Source organism: Oncorhynchus mykiss, chromosome 7, assembly GCF_013265735.2.
Source record: "Oncorhynchus mykiss isolate Arlee chromosome 7, USDA_OmykA_1.1, whole genome shotgun sequence".
In the NCBI taxonomy this organism is placed as follows: Eukaryota; Metazoa; Chordata; class Actinopteri; order Salmoniformes; family Salmonidae; genus Oncorhynchus; species Oncorhynchus mykiss.
This window is the reverse complement of record NC_048571.1, coordinates 68,686,795-68,705,614: the sequence shown is the minus strand read 5'-3', so window position 1 is coordinate 68,705,614 and position 18,820 is coordinate 68,686,795. Positions and strand designations below refer to the sequence as shown.

At 42.3% G+C, this 18,820-nt stretch overlaps 1 protein-coding gene across 2 annotated transcripts in view; it reads right to left on the bottom strand.

Moving 5' to 3' along the window:
- LOC110528344 (receptor-type tyrosine-protein phosphatase gamma) overlaps positions 1-18,820 on the bottom strand; it is a 222,085-nt gene that overhangs the window by 85,227 nt on the left and 118,038 nt on the right. For both annotated transcript variants that reach the window (XM_036983923.1, XM_036983922.1), the window contains exon 4: positions 6,541-6,689. In XM_036983923.1, coding sequence (XP_036839818.1) covers positions 6,541-6,689 — 149 coding nt within the window. The remainder of the gene's footprint in view (positions 1-6,540; positions 6,690-18,820) is intronic.

Below are 18,820 nucleotides of genomic sequence, written 5' to 3'. Positions count from 1 at the left end.
TGTGTGTGTGTCTGTCTGTCTGTGTGTGTGTCTGTGTGTGTGTGTGTGCTTTATCCAGAGTGTGAGGCTTCCGCAGGCAGTTTTCTCCTCTTTATTCCACTGCTATTGCACTTCCTCTCTTCCTTTCTGTGTGCCAGAGGTCAGGGGTAATTTCCCCATGGTGTCACTTACTGCATCTCAATCTCTGCTGCCAGAACCCCAGCCAGCCCTATCTGGGCCGAGTGTTCCATGCTAAACAGGACCTCAATCCCTGCTGCCAGAACCCCATACAGCCAGTCCTGGTTTAGGGTTAGATTTAGCTGCCAGAACCCCAGCCAGCCCTATCTGGGCTGAGTGTTCCATGCTAAACAGGACAACTTCTAGAGGAAGACCGGTCACACACACACACACACACACACACACACAGACACAAACGCGCACGCACGCACGCACACTTCCATTTCCCATCTGTTTATCATTGCAATGAGACACTGAATGAGCTCAGTCTGTAAATACTCTCACTTCACAAAGTTATCCCCCTGATCTGCTACAGCGTAAAGTCAAGACTTTGAGGTGAGTGAGTTTGAAGTTAAATCCTCATACACAACTATGTCCCCTAGGTGTTTGCATTGTGAAGCTACAAGATACAAAGCCAGAAGCTATGTAGCACATACACACTCATCCCCACCCACCGACACACACCCACACCCACACACGAGGGCTCTTCAGAGCATCTACATTCAAACATATGGTTTGTTTAGACTTTATTTTATCTGGGTTCTTTGTTTCTTTGTTCCGTGTCCAATGGGGCACAACAGTGGAATGAATCACCCACCCATTCCCTCCCTAAGCCATTCTTTGTATTAGTGACATTGTGTTGGGGAGGCTCCATCAGTCTACAGCTCAGAGGGAGGCCGGTGAGTGAGCGCACTTGATAAAATGGAGGACAAGTAAGCAGCAAGAAGTGCACAGGAAAAATTGCAGCCCCTTTTCTGAGAAAGGAAACAATAATCATACGTTGAAGATAACTATCTGAAGTTCTGTTCTCAAGTGAATCTAAGAAAGACTACTAGGCGATATATATGGCTGATATGGTATGATGAAAATTACCATTTTCCATTGAATGACAAATAAATGTCTCAAGGCTTTTAGATACAGTTTATTTGTGGGAAGACTGAACATTCATATGATATGAAAATAGAAGGCTAGTGATGTTTGGCAAATCATATAGTGGACTTATGAATGGACAATCAAAGTTTGTTAGGGGTAAGCCAAACTATATACACATATTGGGACACGGCCATAGAGAAGAGTGACTGGTAACAATCCTAAAGGATGTCAGGTTTTATGAAGGTCTCTTTACCTTTTAACTCTTATTCCTCAAAATGTTTACACACGGATACACAAACGCACGCACACGTCATGTCTATTTCAAATGGAAAATACTACACACTACAAACAGGTTTCCATTGATCGCGTCATTGGGACGTGTCATGGAACCGGCAGGTACAGGAAACTGTTCTAAAGATCGCCAACATGTTCATCCATTGGACAGGAGTGGATTTCTCTGTCCAACTTTCCTTATTACAACACATGATGAAGGAAATTGTGTTTTCAAATAAATTATGATTCCCGAATCATTTTGAAAGTGTGATGGCCCCAGTTGCATTTTCAAACAAATTATTTTTCTTCATGAAATCCATAGCCTAATATGTAAACATAGGGTGATAGTCTTCCTAGGATTTGGCCTTTCTAGGGAGTTTTTCCTAGCCACCGTGCTTCTACACTTGCATTGCTTGCTGTTTGGGGTTTTAGTCTGGGTTTCTGTACAGCACTTTGAGATATCAGCTGATGTACGAAGGGCTATATAAATACATTTGATTTGATTTTAGTGGGCAATTGACAGTGAGCTGTGAGCAAAATAAGCAGACTGGAAGTTGACAATGGCTTAATAGGTATAAATACATTGAATTTCTATGGTTGCAGTCCTCAAAGATGGAATTGAATCAAATCTAATGATTTACCGCCTATAGGGCGGGATGTTGCCATTTTATTCTAAATGCCTTCTACTTGCAAAAACCACTTTTTTTATATAGAAATTATGTTTATTTGCAGGGAAATGATTGTCTTGAATCGTGTACAAATCCTTGCGACATAGGGCCGTGCATTATCATGCTGAAACATGAGCTGATGGCGGAAGATGAATAGCACGACAGTGGGCCTAAGGATCTCGTCACGGTATTCATCTGTGCATTCAAATTTGCATCAATAAAATGTGATTGTGTTAGTTGTCTGTAGCTTATGTATGCCCATACCCAAACCCCACTGACACCATGGGGCACTGATCACAACATTGACATCAGCAAACCGCTCTCCCACACAACGCCATACACGTGGTCTGCGGTTGTGAGGCCAGTTGGTACTACCAAATTCTCTAGAACAACATTGTAAGTGACTTATGGTAGTGAAATGAACATTAAATTCTCTGGCAACAGCTCTGGTGGACATTCCTGCAGTCAGCATGCCAATTGCATGCCCCTCAAAACTTGAGGCATCTGTGGCATTGTGTTGTGTGACAAAACTGCACATTTTAGAGTGGCCTTTTATTGTCCCTAGCACGTGCACCTGTGTAATGATCATGCTGTTTAATCAGCTTCTTGATATGCCATACCTGTCAGATGGATGGATAATCTTGGTAAAGGAGAAATGCTCACTAACAGGTATGTAAACTAATTTGTCCATAAAATTTGAGAGAAATACGTTTTTTGTGCATATGGAACATTTCTGAGATATTTTATTTCAGCTCATAAAACATGGGACCAACACTTTACATGTTGCGTTTATATTTTTGTTCAGTGTAGTAGCACCATTGGCAACAATTACAGATTATTTCTGGGTAAATCGCTAAGAGCTTTCCACAACAGGATTGTGCAACATTTTCCCATTATTATTTAAAAAATTCTTCAAGCTCTGTCAAATTGGTTGTTGATCATTGCTAGACAACCATTTTCAGGTCTTGCCATATATTTTCAAGTAGATTTAAGTCAAAACTGTAACTCGGCCACTCAGGAACATTCACTGTTTTCTTGGTAAGCAACTCTAGTGTAGATTTGGCCTTGTGTTTTAGGTTATTGTCCTGTTGAAAGGTGAATTCTTCTACCAAAGTCTGATGGATAGCAGACTGAACTAGATTTTTATCTAGGATTTTGCCTGTGCTTAGCTCCAATCTGTTTATTCTTATCCTGAAAAACTCCCCAGTCCTTAACAATGAAAAGCATACCCATCAATTAGGTTAGTATTGTGGAGTATCTACAATGTTGTTGATCCATCTTCAGTTCTCATATAACAGCCATTAAACTCTGTAACTGTTTTAAAGTCACCATTAGCCTCATGGTGAAATCCCTCAGTGGTTACTCTCTCCGGCAACTGAGTTAGGAAGGACGCCTGTATCTCTGTAGTGACTGGGTGTATTGATACACCATACAAAGTGCAATTAATAACATCACCATACTCAAAGGGATATTCAATGTCTGCTTTTGTTATTTTTAACCATCTACCAATAGGCCTCTTTGCGAGGCATTGGAAAACGTTCCTGGTCTTTGTGATTGAATCTGTGTTTGAAATGCACTGCTTGACTGAGGGACCTTACATTTATCTGTATGTGAGGGGCACAGAAATGAGGCAATCATTCAAAAATCATATAAAACACTAGTATTACACAGAGTGAGTCCTTGCAACGTATTATGTGACTTATTAAGCAAATGTTTACTCCTGAATGCATTTAGGCCTGCCATAACAAAGGGGTATACTACTTATTGACTCAAGACATTTAAGCTTTTCATTTTCATTCATTTGTAAACATTTCAAAAACATAATTCCACTTTGATATTATGGGGTATTTGGTGTAGGCCAGTGACCAAAAAGGAGTGTAAATACTTTTAGATGGCACTGTATGTGACCAGATTAAAAAAATAACAAATAAACTTTTTATAAAAGTACAGCCTCAGAGCTTCAAATTTGTATACCACTGTAGTTGGAGGAAACATGGGAAAGTTATGCTGCAGTTGATAAATGTGTTATCCCACTTAGGAGACAAGTAGAAGAAAATGGCCTTTTCCTTTGTTTACACCCATTCAGCATCTCTCACATCCTCTTAAGCCTTCGCCTCACCCAGTAGAAATACAGTAAAGTACACACACTAAAGGGTAACAAAAATAGGTTTTGAGCAATATGTTTTGAGCAAAAGTGTGTTTTTAGACACAACTGCGCAAAATAGTGTTTTTTGACACAACTGCAAACTGCAAGGAGTAGAGTTTGACGGGAAGTCGTGATGTCATCGGCCTTCCTCCTTGCTTGAAAACGACCATACTGTGAAATAGGAACTAGCGTCAAACGTCTAGGATCCTGTAACCAGTCAAATATTTTAACAGAAATTAATAGCAATAAATCCCTTTACCTTCTCTTCTCCTGCTGCCTTTCCTTCCTCCCCCTTAACTACCCACTAACCAGACCAACCTTTCATCAAAGTTAATTACACATCTGTAATTACCACCACCGACAAGTAACGGCAGCACTATCAAATGCAGCCACATGTACAACAGCTAATACATTTAGAATTTAGTCATTTAGAACACACTCTTATCCAGAGCGACTTCAAAATCAAAATGATTTGACTGAAGAAGCGATTGAAGAAATAAAAAGAGGCAACACTTATGATAATTGAAAGACAAAAATCTATGAAAACTATGTGTTATTGAGAAAATAAACTTGGGTGAGACCTGAGTGTGCATTTTCATACTGGCCCCATGTGGGAATCAAACCCACAGCCCTGGTATTGCAAGTGCCATGCTCTATCAACTGAGCCATACTGAGCACTGCTTTCAATTAGAATGGCTGCATATCATCCATCCAGTGCCCTTTAACGGTTCATTGGTCACAGAAAGATGTGAGGAGACAAAATGGTGATCGTAATTATACAAGCATTCAGAATCAGAAACCTGTAGGGAAGAAAAGCTCTCTAAGAAAAGAGCTAGCGCTACAAAGACCGACAAGGAAGGAAGGTTTTATGTGAGAAGCTTAATGAATATGGGCCCTGACTGCCAGAGGGAAGGCTTTATAAGAACAGTGCTAGGCTAGAAAGAAAGAATTCCCAGGTCTATGAGACATGGGAGAGAAAAGCAGCACATGGAGAGCTCTCCCCTTCTATTTCACTTGTATGCAAAGGATTCAAAAACAGGTAGCTGATTCAACAGACATAATGGTAGCGCAAAGTTAAGTGCTTTAGGTGCTAGAAAGTTCACTGTGTTGACATGCTGAAAGCGTCTCTCCACTTCTGACTCCTGACTCAGTCTGAATGATTAATCTGCCATCAGGGTGAGAATGTATCTGCATCGCAAAGGACAGCCACAATAGGCAATCAATGTGTGACTCTCTCTTGCTTTCTCCGTATTGGTCACAGTCTTTCTGTCACTCTCTTTTTGCACATCTCTCAAATAAGACAATTACGTTCATCCACTCAGCATGAGGCCGACATGGTTATACTCACCCCGTTGAGTTGGAGTAACCTCCTGTACTCTAGGTTCACAGCCTGCACTGACACATCCTTCTGGGATCAGTGTATCAGTCTCAACCATAAACACCCTCAGTCTCACCCCCTATCCTCTGTGGCCATATGATCTAACCCCTACAGCCCCCTATCCTCTGTGGCCATATGATTTAACCCCTACAGCCCCCTATCCTCTGTGGCCATATGATCTAACCCCTACACCCCCTATCCTCTGTGTCCATATGATTTAATCCCTACAGCCATGTCCTCTGTGTCCATATGATCTAACCCCTACACCCCCTATCCTCTGTGTCCATATGATCTAACCCCTACAGCCCCCTATCCTCTGTGGCCATATGATTTAACCCCTACAGCCCCCTATCCTCTGTGGCCATATGATCTAACCCCTGCACCCCCTATCCTCTGTGTCCATATTATTTAACCCCTACAGCCCCCTATCCTCTGTGGCCATATGATCTAACCCCTGCACCCCCTATCCTCTGTGTCCATATTATTTAACCCCTACAGCCCCCTATCCTCTGTGTCCATATTATTTAACCCCTACAGCCCCCTATCCTCTGTGTCCATATGATATAACCCCTACAGCCACATCCTCTGTGTCCATATGATCTAACCCCTACACCCCCTATCCTGTGTCCATATGATCTAACCCATACAGCCACATCCTCTGTGTCCATATGATCTAACCCCTACACCCCCTATCCTCTGTGTCCATATGATCTAACCCATACAGCCCCCTATCCTCTGTGTCCATATGATTTAACCCGTACACCCCCTATCCTCTGTGTCCATATTGCCTAACCCCTACAGCCCCCTATCATCTGTGCCCATATGATCTAACCCATACAGCCCCCTATCCTCTGTGTCCATATGATTTAACCCCTACACCCCCTATCCTCTGTGTCCATATTATCTAACCCCTACAGCCCCCTATCATCTGTGTCCATATGATCTAACCCCTACACCCCCTGTCCTCTGTGGCCAACTAATCTTACCTCCACAGGGAACTTCCTGTCGTTGATGCTGTGTTCTGACCCTGCTGATCCGTTACTCTGACCCCAATGGAACTCAATCTTCTCCGCCTTGAAGCGTCCAGGGAGTCCTGCCCCCCGTACAAAGTAGTCATCCTTCAGCAGCACAGCCACTGGGGAGAGATGGGAAAGTGAATACAAAATGAGCATAAGGAATATTAGTTGAGAAACAAGCGCAACTCTCACTCACAATTAAAAGCTGATGTTTTATTTTTTGTCAATCAAAAGCATAACAATTCGGCCATCATCTGCTTTCATCAGATAGATAGATCGATAGATCGATAGATAGATAAGTGGGGAGGAGAGAGAGGATAAAATGAAGATAAGGGTAGAAGATAAGAGGAGAGGGAAAGCAGATAAGAGATAGTCAGTAAGGGGAGGGATAACTTCATTAGTTATCTGGAAAGTGTCTTACGTCAATCTGTGACTTACCTTTTCTCTGAGAATGTGCCTCTGTCCATTCTGGTTTTGTTGAGAACCGTTATGACTGAGACAAATGTAAAATGCACTTGATATATATTCGACTTGACTTAACTTGTGTGCATACCAGAACATCCTGTTTAATTTACTCCTAAATTAAAGTATTTTTCTACTGATGCCTTTTGGAAGCTAGGGGACTCTGGGAGTGGGACAAATAACAGCCTTCTTCTTTGCTGTCATCATTGGCCTAAAAAGTCCCTGAAGCATGCTAATTCACAGATCTCTCAGTTAATACTTGGAGCGCCAAAATTCCATAACTACTACAATGGCCATGACGGTCATGCTGTTGATATTTCAATTGTGTAAATATTCCATAATAAACAATAAAATGCTAAATGAATGCCTTTATTATGTTAAAATAGGTAATAAGAAACCCCAGGACACCAAATGTAAATTGTAATCAGTCAGAAAATGTATTGAATGATCCAAAAGCGTATAGACTGCAGATACTAAGGTGGCTGAAGAAATTCGGCAGTCCTCTCCAAATACTACGACTGCACCATCGAGCGCATCACAGCCTGGTACGGAGCAACTCCGTCCATGACCTCAAGGCCCTTCAGAGGGTGTTGAAGACAGCCCAGTACATCACTAAGGATCGTGTTCCTACCCATCCAGGAGATCTACTCGAAACAGTACCTGAGGAAGGCACACAGCATAATCAAGGACCACACACACTACAGCCACGAGCTGCTCTCTCCTTTAACGTCGGGCAGGCGGAATCAAGGCATGAGGTCTGATACGAACAGGCTCAGAAACACTTTCTATTTACAAGCTATCAGACTGCTGAATACTTGAACTGCACTGTCCACCTGCTCTGATTCTCTGCACCTTAGCACACATGTACTCACATATGCACACAGACACTCAGAAACTCATGGACACACCCACACCTCACAACTGCTGCTACAAACCCCTTATTATACTGATCAGTTTATACACTGCCCCCCATCCCCAAAACACATGTAAATATTGTACAATAAATTGTGCCTTCCTGTATTATACTTATGCAAAAAAATATATATATATTATACTGAGGCATTTACTTTATGTTACTATTCTTATCTTTTATTATTGTTGCATTGTCGAGATGGAATCTGCAAATAAGCATTTCGTTAGACGATGTATACAATGTCTATCCCGTACAACTAATAAAACTTCAACTTGAACTACTCAAATAATACAATAGTGTATTTTCTGACTGTAAGACAACAGTTGCCTGCCCAGCTGGCCCTGTCCAAATGACACCCAAACTACATTGGAACTATTTTCACAAATAAAATAATAACAATAATAATATATGTGGACTAAAGTAGTCTGATGGGTGACAATATTATCAATTGTCAAATAGTGACAGATGACCAGCGCAATGTGCATTGACAAAGAAGGGAAAGGAGATCAAATAGTACTTCTTCCATATCATCCGACAGAGGTCCAAGCAGGCCAGACATCAGAAAGAGCAGATTCAAGGTTTCTAATGACAACTCCACAAATTGCAGGGATGGTCTCTGTTTCAAAATATAACTTTCTCCTAGAATAACGGTGGCTCCCTGCACGTTCCTCATGTGAGTAGGTTACTGGTAACAATCAGCAATAGACATTTGGGATAAATATCCTTTCTATTTTCTTCTGTTATATCCCATAATATTCTTACTGTAAAATATATGTGGACTGTGGTAGGTGCAGGTCCTGTTATATCTGCTAAATTAACACCTGCATTTCATTGGCATGACACAGCCATAGCCTTGGCTACTAAGCACAGATAAATACAACTCAAAACATGCTATTCTGTTCTTTTGAAATACATTGTCTTGTAACATGTTTTTTATGGCCTTCCTAAACAAAATATGAATGGATTTCTTAGTGATTCTGTATATTAACACTAGAAAGACAGACAGCACCATAATGACTAACAACACATTTAAAATGTTTAATTACTCTCCAGTTATGAGGTCATATCCCCCCCATTCTTGACTTTTCCTTAATAAGTCTATATAACACACTGCTGCTGTTAGAATCTTAATATCACAAACAGAACTGGAGTTATAACCAGTTTTAGGATGGCATGTCATTTTATGAATGTTTTTCCCTGCTGCCCCTTCTCCCAACAGATTGGCCTACTCTGCTCCTTCTCCCAACAGATTGGCCTACTCTGCTCCTTCTCCCAACAGATTGGCCTACTCTGCTCCTTCTCCCAACAGATTGGCCTACTCCGCTCATTCTCTCAATAGTTGAAGGTGTCGTGCCCAGTTGATAATCACCCTGATAATTGCCTTGAAACTGAACATAGACTATACCAAAACTAATTTCCCACATATAACAACGCATTAAATACATTAAATATAGTATGATGGGGGAGAATGGGTGAGTTGAGCAAAAGGAAGCAAACAATGCATAATTATGTAACCACCAATTGTGAATGAAGTACAGGGTGGGCTATTCTATTGTATTCATATATTGTAATTATAATCTCAAAACGGTGTACCCTATATCAGTCCACTGAATCCATTTTAGAATCTGACTGTAATGTAACAAAATGTAGAAAAAGTCAAAGGGTCTGAATACTTTCCGAATGCACTGTATATGAGGGCCAACGGCAGCAGCAAAGATTCCACGTGAGCCGTTGCGCAAGCCAAATTGTGCACAGCCCACAGGGAGGAGAAACTGCCCTCAGAACAGAACACATGACACCAGTTTCAGCTGCAAGCAAATTGTTGTGGGAAGTGATTAATTCCATAGCTAGAGGACTCCTGATATCTCCAGGAGTGCTAGCTAAGTGCTGCCTGTTTATCTCCAGGAGTGCTAGCTAAGTGCTGCCTGTTTATCTCCAGGAGTGCTAGCTAAGTGCTGCCTGTTTTCCCAGTAGCCTACTTGGTGTGTGAACTGCTGACTGCTCATAATTTGCAGATAGTTATTGACACATCAATCACGATCAAGGGGCAGGGCGATTTGTGACTTGTTTTTGGTAATCAGTGGCTGTATTTGGGGGGGAGGGGCGGGGGGGAGGGGGTGATTTCACCTCTCCTAGGCAATCAGCAATTAGTACAGGGATGTGTGCGCTCCACCTCTGCTAGGCAATTAGCAATGATTGCTAGTTCTTCAGTCTCCCCTGGTTTCTCAGTGGCAGCTGTAAGTGGCGGTCGTGTCAGTGTCAGTTCTGTCTCAAAACAAAGATCGTGGCCAAAACAAAGACAGTTCGGCGGAGTTGTTCTGCCGAGTTGTTCAAGGAAGGAAAGAGAGGAAGGCTCACACCACTCTCTCAACTATGTGTGTGTTTTCTATACCAGTTCGCACCTCTCCCTATATGTTTTACAGACGCTCCCGACCCCTTGGCTGCAACCCTTCTAATTTAGTGTACAACTCATGTGGAATTCTGGGTCTCTGGCAGCGTTTGAAACGTTTGGAACTGCCGATCTGCGGTCAAGAACGCTGAGTTCATCCCAGCCTATGCTGCCCCTTGACTTTTTGCCCCGGACGGAGACATGGATCACCCCAGAGAACACTGGTACTCCAGTTGCTCTTTCTTCATCTGACTATGTTGTCTCTCATAGTCCGAGAGCATCTGTTCATCGCAGTAGTGGAACAGGTCTACTCATTTCTCCTAAGTGGAGATTTTCTCTTTTCTCCCAACTGTCCATCTCCTCAATTGAATTACATGCTGTCACTTTCACTTGTCCACCCAAGGTTAACATTACTGTCATCTATAGCCTACCAAGTGCCCTTGGAGAGTTCCTCAATGAGCTTGACACCTTTAAGAGTTCATTTCCTGATGATGGCTCACCGCCCTTCGTACTTGGCGACTTCAACCTCCTGACGTTTGCCTTTGATTCACTTCTTTCCAACTCTCTTTCCCCTCGCCTTTTTTGACCTCACTCTTTCCCAATCCCCTCCAACTCACAAGGCAGGCAAAACGCTTGACCTCATCACTACTAGTGGCTGCTCGCCTACTTATCTCACTGCGCCCCCCCCTCCAAGTATCTGACCACTACTTTGTTTCCTTTTATGTCTCCTTTTCCTCCAACCTCAGCCCCTCAGCTCCTAGCCAGATGGTCATGCACCATCGCAATCTTCACTCTCTATCCCACTACTTTCTCCTCTTCTATCCTATCATCTCTCCCTTCCGCTAAATCCTTCTCATGATTCTGCCTCTTCGACCCTACTCTCTGCCCTTTCCTCCCGGCCGGCTAAGCCCTCCTCTCCTTCTCCGTGGCTGAATGATTCATTGCGAGCTTACAGAACAGGGCTGTGGGCACCTGAGTGAAATGAAGGAAAACAACACTTCTTGAGGACCTATCATCCTTTCACTCCCTCCTCTATTTTCTCTTCCTCTGTATCCACTGCTAAAGACACTTTCTACCACTCTAAATTTCAAGCTTGTGCCTTTAACCGCAGGAAACTGTTTTCCACCCCTCCCCCTTCCTCCTCCTTCTCTGCGGACGACTTTGTCAACCACATTAAAAAAAGGTTGACATCATCCGCTACTCATTCACTCAGCCTATTGAGTCCACTAGTCTGTCACACAGAACTACCCTACGCCTTGACCTCTTTCACCACCTCAAGCTCAACCTTGACAAGACAGAACTGCTCTTCCTCCCTGGGAAGGCCTGCCCACTCAAAGACCTCTCCATCACGGTTGACAACTCCACAGTGTCACCTTCCTAGAGCGCAAAGAACCTTGGCGTGACCCTGGACAACACCCTGTCGTTCTCTGAAAACAGCAAAGTAGTGACCCACTCCTGCAGGTTCATGCTCTACAACATCCGTAGAGTACGACCCTACCACACACAGGAAGAGGCACAGGTCCTAATCCAGTAGTCCCGTCTGGACTACTGCAAATCGTTGTTGGCTTTGCTCCCTGCTTGTTCCATCAAACCCCTGCAACTTATCCAGAATGCACCCGCCTGGTTTTCAACCTTCCCAAGTTCTCTAGTGTTACCCCACTCCTCCATAACTTCAGGGTATGGTCAAACCCTACCCCCAACCCGACCCGAGTGAAAGTGACAGAGTTATGGCGACGGGATAACAACTAAATGAGATCAAACTGTTGCTTGAAAACGTACACCATAAAAGCACGAGCGAGGCCACAAATAATGTGTCCAATAACTGACAATAGATTATTATTGACCGTTGTTATATCGACACGTATATTCATTATAAATGCTATTATTGCTTTGAGTTGATTTTCACCATTCACAAGCACACTTGGCGCCTATACTGATATTTTCTTCATAGGTATTTGTATTGGTTTTGTCATTATAAAAATAAGATTTTATTTGTTTTCATATTTGTAATAAAGGCACTCCAAAAACAACATTTATTTAACATTGCACATTCAGTTTAGGGTTTTACTTATAACAAACTAATGATAATGTAATTATGTTCCTTGAAATATTTACATTTCGTATTCTAATGTTACCTAAGACCTTCATAAACACATCCAAATGACATCGGCACGAAGGGGGGTCCAACGAGGCCAGGCTTTGCACTCCTTTCTCCATGCACTCCTTTCTCCATGCACTCCTTTCTCCATGCACTCCTTTCTCCATGCACTCCTTTCTCCATGCACTCCTTTCTCCATGCACTCCTTCCTCCATGCACTCCTTCCTCCATGCACTCCTTCCTCCATGCACTCCTTTCTCCATGCAATCCTTTCTCCATGCACTCCTTCCTCCATGCACTCCTTCCTTCCTCCATGCACTCCTTCCTTCCTCCATGCACTCCTTCCTCCATGCACTCCTTCCTCCATGCACTCCTTCCTCCATGCACTCCTTCCTCCATGCACTCCTTCCTCCATGCACTCCTTCCTCCATGCACTCCTTCCTCCATGCACTCCTTCCTCCATGCACTCCTTTCTCCATGCACTCCTTTCTCCATGCACTCCTTTCATGAACTTGGAAACCTCCTGAGCCTCGACCTGTTTTTTCGGCTTGTTGTTTCCAATTTTATTTGTTGATTTATTTTATTTTGTTCATAAGTGTTTGTGTTAACACTTGCTACCGACTAGCCAGATAGCTAGCTATGTAGCTAGCAAGGTTTCAATGGAGCATGATTCGCCTGGAATAGCTAACCAACTTTTCCAGCGCTGTAAAAGCTCTTGTCTGTGACAATATTGACAATCCAGAGTTCCAATGCGGCAGTTGTTTGCTTGCGGGGGATTACAGGAATGAGGTGGCTATCCTTGGAACTTTCTCAACTCCTGTCGCTGGACGCTGCTCAGGCCTGATGGATGTGTCCCTGCCTTGTCATCTGTCCCTATCCGAATGGCCTGTGCTACCTGGAACTTGCCTGCCAAGGAAGTCTTCGCCATCTTGTAGTGGAGTAGACGGAGAACAGCAAGAGGATTGTTCCAATTAGCGCTGGTACCATGTCACAAGTCACGGAAACCGAAGGCAGTGAAATGCCGCAAAGCAGACTGGAGTGTCTGTGAGAGGTTTGGAGCAGATTGACATAAGGAATAGCTTCCTTGCACTGGTGCCTGATCTACCTGCGCCTTCGTCGTTGGGATTGCCTGTGTCTGTGACGGCTCAGCTGACTCCAACTACACTGACTCCAGCAGTGGCTTCGTCGTCGAGTTCGGCTCCTTTACCTCTCCTGGCGATAATCTGGACCTATCGCCGGGAGCAGCGGGAGAATGCTATCCTGCTTCTTGTGGGCCCGTGAAAAAGTTTCAGCGAATTGTGTGAGGGGTAGGAATGGGCGAATTTCTCCATCCTCTTCTCTGGCCATTGTATTGGGAAGTTCAATGGTGAGAAAAGTCCCTGGAGCGAAAACGTTGTGCTATTCAGGATCACGAGTACAGGACATCACTAAGCTGCTCCCAAACATTTTAAACCTGCATCAGGAATATTTATATCTCATGGATTTTAAAGCACTGATTTGGTCTCTGTTTGACACCAACACCCCATAATATCTGGCCCTCTGCCCTCCTTAAATCGTTGCATTGAACGTTTCAGCAGACTTTTATCCCTCCATAACTGGCTACGAAACTATTGCAGCTCAGTGTGTGTATCATCTTTTGACCATTTTGACACCTTCTGGAAATAAAGCTTGTTTTATAAGGATGATGGGATCCACCCAAATAATTTGGGTTCCTGGATCCTTTCACAGCATTATAAGGCTGTGTTGAGACAATGACTTATCAATGACCCAAGCCCAGCTCAGTTAATCCCTACCAATGTGTACAGCTCACCGTGCAATAACATAAATAACATGAGAAAGTCTATTTCTGCTAAGCTTCCCAGAAAAGCAATGAAAACAATCAAGCATACCAGAACAGTGCTAAAAATAGCCCACATTAACAGCTTAAGAAAAAGGTTAATGAAATCAATAATTTGCTAGTAACAGATGACATTCATATTCTGAAACCCACTTAGATAATACCTTTGATGATACAGTGGTAGCAATACATGGTTATACCATCTACAGAAAATATAGAAAATCCAAAGGTGGAGGTGTTGTTGTTTATATTCAGAACCACATTCATGTTAAGCTTAAGAGAGGATCTCATGTTAAATCATGTTGAAGTAACATAGCTACAGGTTAATCTGCCTCACCTGAAGCCCATTCTAGTGGGAAGCTGCTATAGACCACCAAGTGCTAACAGTCAGTATCTGGATAATACATGTGAAATGCTTGATAAGGTATGTGATACCAACAGAGAGGTATATTTTCTGGGTGATTTAAATATAGACTTTCATCAAGCTGCCCACTCAAGAAAAAGCTTCAAACTAAACTAGTGCATGCAATCTGCTTCAGGTTATTAGTCAACCTACCAGGGTAGTTACAAACAGCACAGGAATGAAATAATCAACATGTATTAATTACATCATTACTAATGCTGCAGAAAGCAGTCTCCAAATCCATAGGATGTAGTGATCACAGTAGTGTAGCCATATCTAGGAAAAGCACATTTCAAAAGGCTGGGTCTAATATAGTGTATAAGAGGCAATACAATAACTTTTGTAGTGATTCCTATGTTGTTGATGTAAATAATATGTGTTGGTCTGTGGTGTGTAATGAGGAGCAACCATATGCTGCACTTGACACATTTATGAAATTGCTTATTCTAGTTAAATGACTGTAAAAATAGTTAAATTCCCGTGTATTGATGAGGAATTGAATAAATGTATGGTTCAGAGGGATGAGGCAAAAGGAATGGCTAATTATTCTGGCTGCACAACCGATTGGCAAAACGTACTGAAAATTGAGAAATCATGTGACTGAAAAAGAATAAGAAACTATGCTATGAAACAAAGAAAAATGACATAAAGAATGATATTAAAAGCTTTGGAGCACCTTAAATGAAATATTTGGCAAAAAGGCAAACTCAGCTCCATCATTCATTGAATCAGATTCATCACAAAACCGATTGATATTGCCAATTACCTTAATGATTTTTTTCATTGGCAAGATTAGAAAACGTAGGTATGCCAGCAACACTACACATCCAAGTATAACTGATCAAATGATGAAAGATAAGCATTGTCATTTTGAATTCCATAAGTGAGTGTGGAAGAAGTAAAAAAAATTGTGTGTATCAACAATGACAAGTCACAGGGGTCCGGTTGCAAAATGACTGAGGATAATAGAGGACAATATTGTCACTCCTATTTGCCATATATTCACATAGCTGACCAATCAGCCTGTTAGTAAACGTTTGGAAAAAATGGTGTTTGACCAGATACAATGTAGTAGTATAGTTTCTTCTTTTTTACTGTAAACAAATTGACAACAGACTTTCAGCGTGATTATAGGGAAGGATGGCGTCGTGGCAGAAGGCAGACATTTTACGTGCCCTCAACCTATTGTGTTTCATTGTTCGTTGATTTGCGTTGTTCGTAACTTATTTTTTACTATTTTTGTACATAATGTTGCCGCTACCGTCTCTTATGACCGAAAATAACTTCTAGACATCAGGACTGCGATTACTCACCACAGACAAGCAGAATCCTTTTTATTCTTTCAAGACTCTGACGAGCCCGAGGCGAAGAATATACGGCTCCCTCGGGAACAGGCCCCGACCCCAGTGATCTGCGTTGCCAGCAGCTCTTCGCAATGCTTGAAGCACAGCGCTGTTTATGACTTCAAGCCTATCAACTCCCGAGGCTGGCAATACTATAGTGCCTATAAGAACATCCAATAGTCAAAGGTATATGAAATACAAATGGTATAGAAAGAAATAGTCCTATAATTCATATAATAACTACATCCTAAAACTTCTTAACTGGGAATATTGAAGACTCATGTTAAAAGGAACTACCAGAACTACAAAACTTTATTAGGGTGACTCTCAAGGGACAATGGAACCTACCTAAGATGTCACCTATTGAACAACTCTGCCACGCAGACCAACCACTGTTCAAGACAATTTCCCGTGTTTACGATGCTCTTATGTCAGGACTAACACTGCCTGGGCTAGATAAACCCCGACTTAGATGGGGAAAAAGATCTGGGTATTGATCTTGATGAGGATCTATGGAGTGACCTATGCAGGGATGGTGTTACATCCACATTGAACTCCAGATAGACTGATCCAGTTTAATTTCCTCCATCAGCTCTATATCACCCCATCTAGACTGCACAAGTTCAACCCAGATATCTCCTCCCTATGTTTTAGATGTGGCTCAGATGAAGGAACATTCCTCCATTCCACTTGGCAGTGTTCAAAACAACACGGTTTCTGGCAGGGGGTATGCGATACCATATCCTCAATTCACAGGGTTGCATTCCCTTTAGACCCGGAGGTCTGTCTACTGGGTAACTTTACTAACACCAATCTTAGGCAAAGCCATACTATAAAGCTAACAGAAATATTGCTAGCGATTGCCAAGAAATGTATTGCCTTGAAATGGAAATTGGATTCCTCCCTGCCAGTTGCAATGTGGCTATCGGAAGTTAATAGTTGTATCCCTTTGGAGAAAATCACTTACTGCTTGAGGAATAAGTTAACGACATTTTACAGAATTTGGCAACCTTTTATTGACTATATGGAGAATCTCCCCCCACATCTCATTGATTGAATCTATATATAATCCTCACATAATGTTTCACACGTAATGTATAATATGTAGCCTACGGCAGGTGATTCAATGTCTCGTTATAATTTTTTTTCTTATTGTATGTTTGTTTATATAATTATTATAAAAATAAATAAAAAATGATGCTTGTCCGTTACTGTCACTTTGTCCTATCATTGTCTAATATCTTTTCACTTTTGTTTTGAATGTTCTTAATTGGAAAATGCAAAAATAAAATATATATATAAAAAAAGGAACTACCAGCTTTCATTTGTTCTCATGTTCTGAGCAAGGAACTTAAACGTTAGCTTTTTAAAATGGCACATATTGCAATTTTACTTTCTTCTCCAACACTGTGTTTTTGCATTATTTAAACCAAATTCAACATGTTTCATTATTTATTTGAGACAAAACATTTTTTTCTTATGTATTACATTAAGTTAAAATAAAAGTGTTCATTCAGTATTGTTGTAATTGTCATTAGTACAAATATATATATATACAAATATATATATATAAAAATTGTCCGATTAATCAGTATCTGCTTTTTTTGATCCTCCAATAATCAGTATCGGTATCGGCGTTGAAAAATCATAATCGGTCGACCTCTAGTACATACCCCAACCAGAAGCTATGGATTACAGGCAGCATCCGCACTGAGCTAAAGGCTACAGCTGCTGCTTTCAAGGAGCGGACTCTAACCCGGAAGCTTATAAGAAATCACGCTAAGGCCTCCGACGAACCATCAAACAGGCAAAGCATCAATACAGGACTAAGATTGAGTCGTACGACACCGGCTCTGACACTCGTCGGATGCGGCAGGGCCTGCAAACCATTACAGACTACAAAGGGAAGCACAGCCGAGAGCTGCCCAGTGACACAAGCCTACCGGACGAGCTAACCTACTTCTATGCTTGCTTCGAGGTAAATAACACTGAAATATGCATGAGAGCACCAGCTGTACCAGAAGACTGTGTGATCAAGCTCCCCAGAGCTGATGTGAGCAAGACCTTTAGACAGAAACATTCACAAGGCCGCAGGGCCAGACAAATTACCAGGACTGCGAGCATGCGCTGACCAACTAGCAAATGTCTTCACTGACATTTTCAACCTCTCCCTGTCTGAGTCTGTAATACCAACATGTTTTAAGCAGACTATCATAGTGCCTGTGCCCAAGAACACTAAGGTAACCTGCCTAAATAACTAACAACCTGTAGCACTCACGTCCATAGGCATGAAGTGCTTTGAAAGGCTGGTCATGGCTCACATCAACATCATTGTCCCAGAAACCCTAGACCCACTCCAATGTGCATACTGCCCCAACAAATCCACAGATGATGCAGTCTCTGTTGCAGTCCACACTGCCCTTTCCCACCTGTACAAAATGAACACCTATGTGAGAATGCTATTCATTTACTCCAGCTCAGTGTTCAACACCATAGTGCCCTCAAAGCTCATCAATAAGCTAAGGACACTGGGATTAAACACCTCCCTCTGCAACTGTATCCTGGACTTCCTGAGGGGCCGCCCCCAGATGGTAAGGGTAGATAACAACATAACCGCCATTCTGATCCTCAACACAGGGGCCCCTCAGTGGTGCGTGCTCAGCCCCTTCCTGTACTCCCTGTTCACTCATGACTGCACGGCCAGGCACGACTCCAACACCATCATTAAATTTGCCGATGACACAACAGTGGTAGGCCTGATCACCGACAACAACGAAACAGCCTATAGGGAGGAGGTCAGAGACC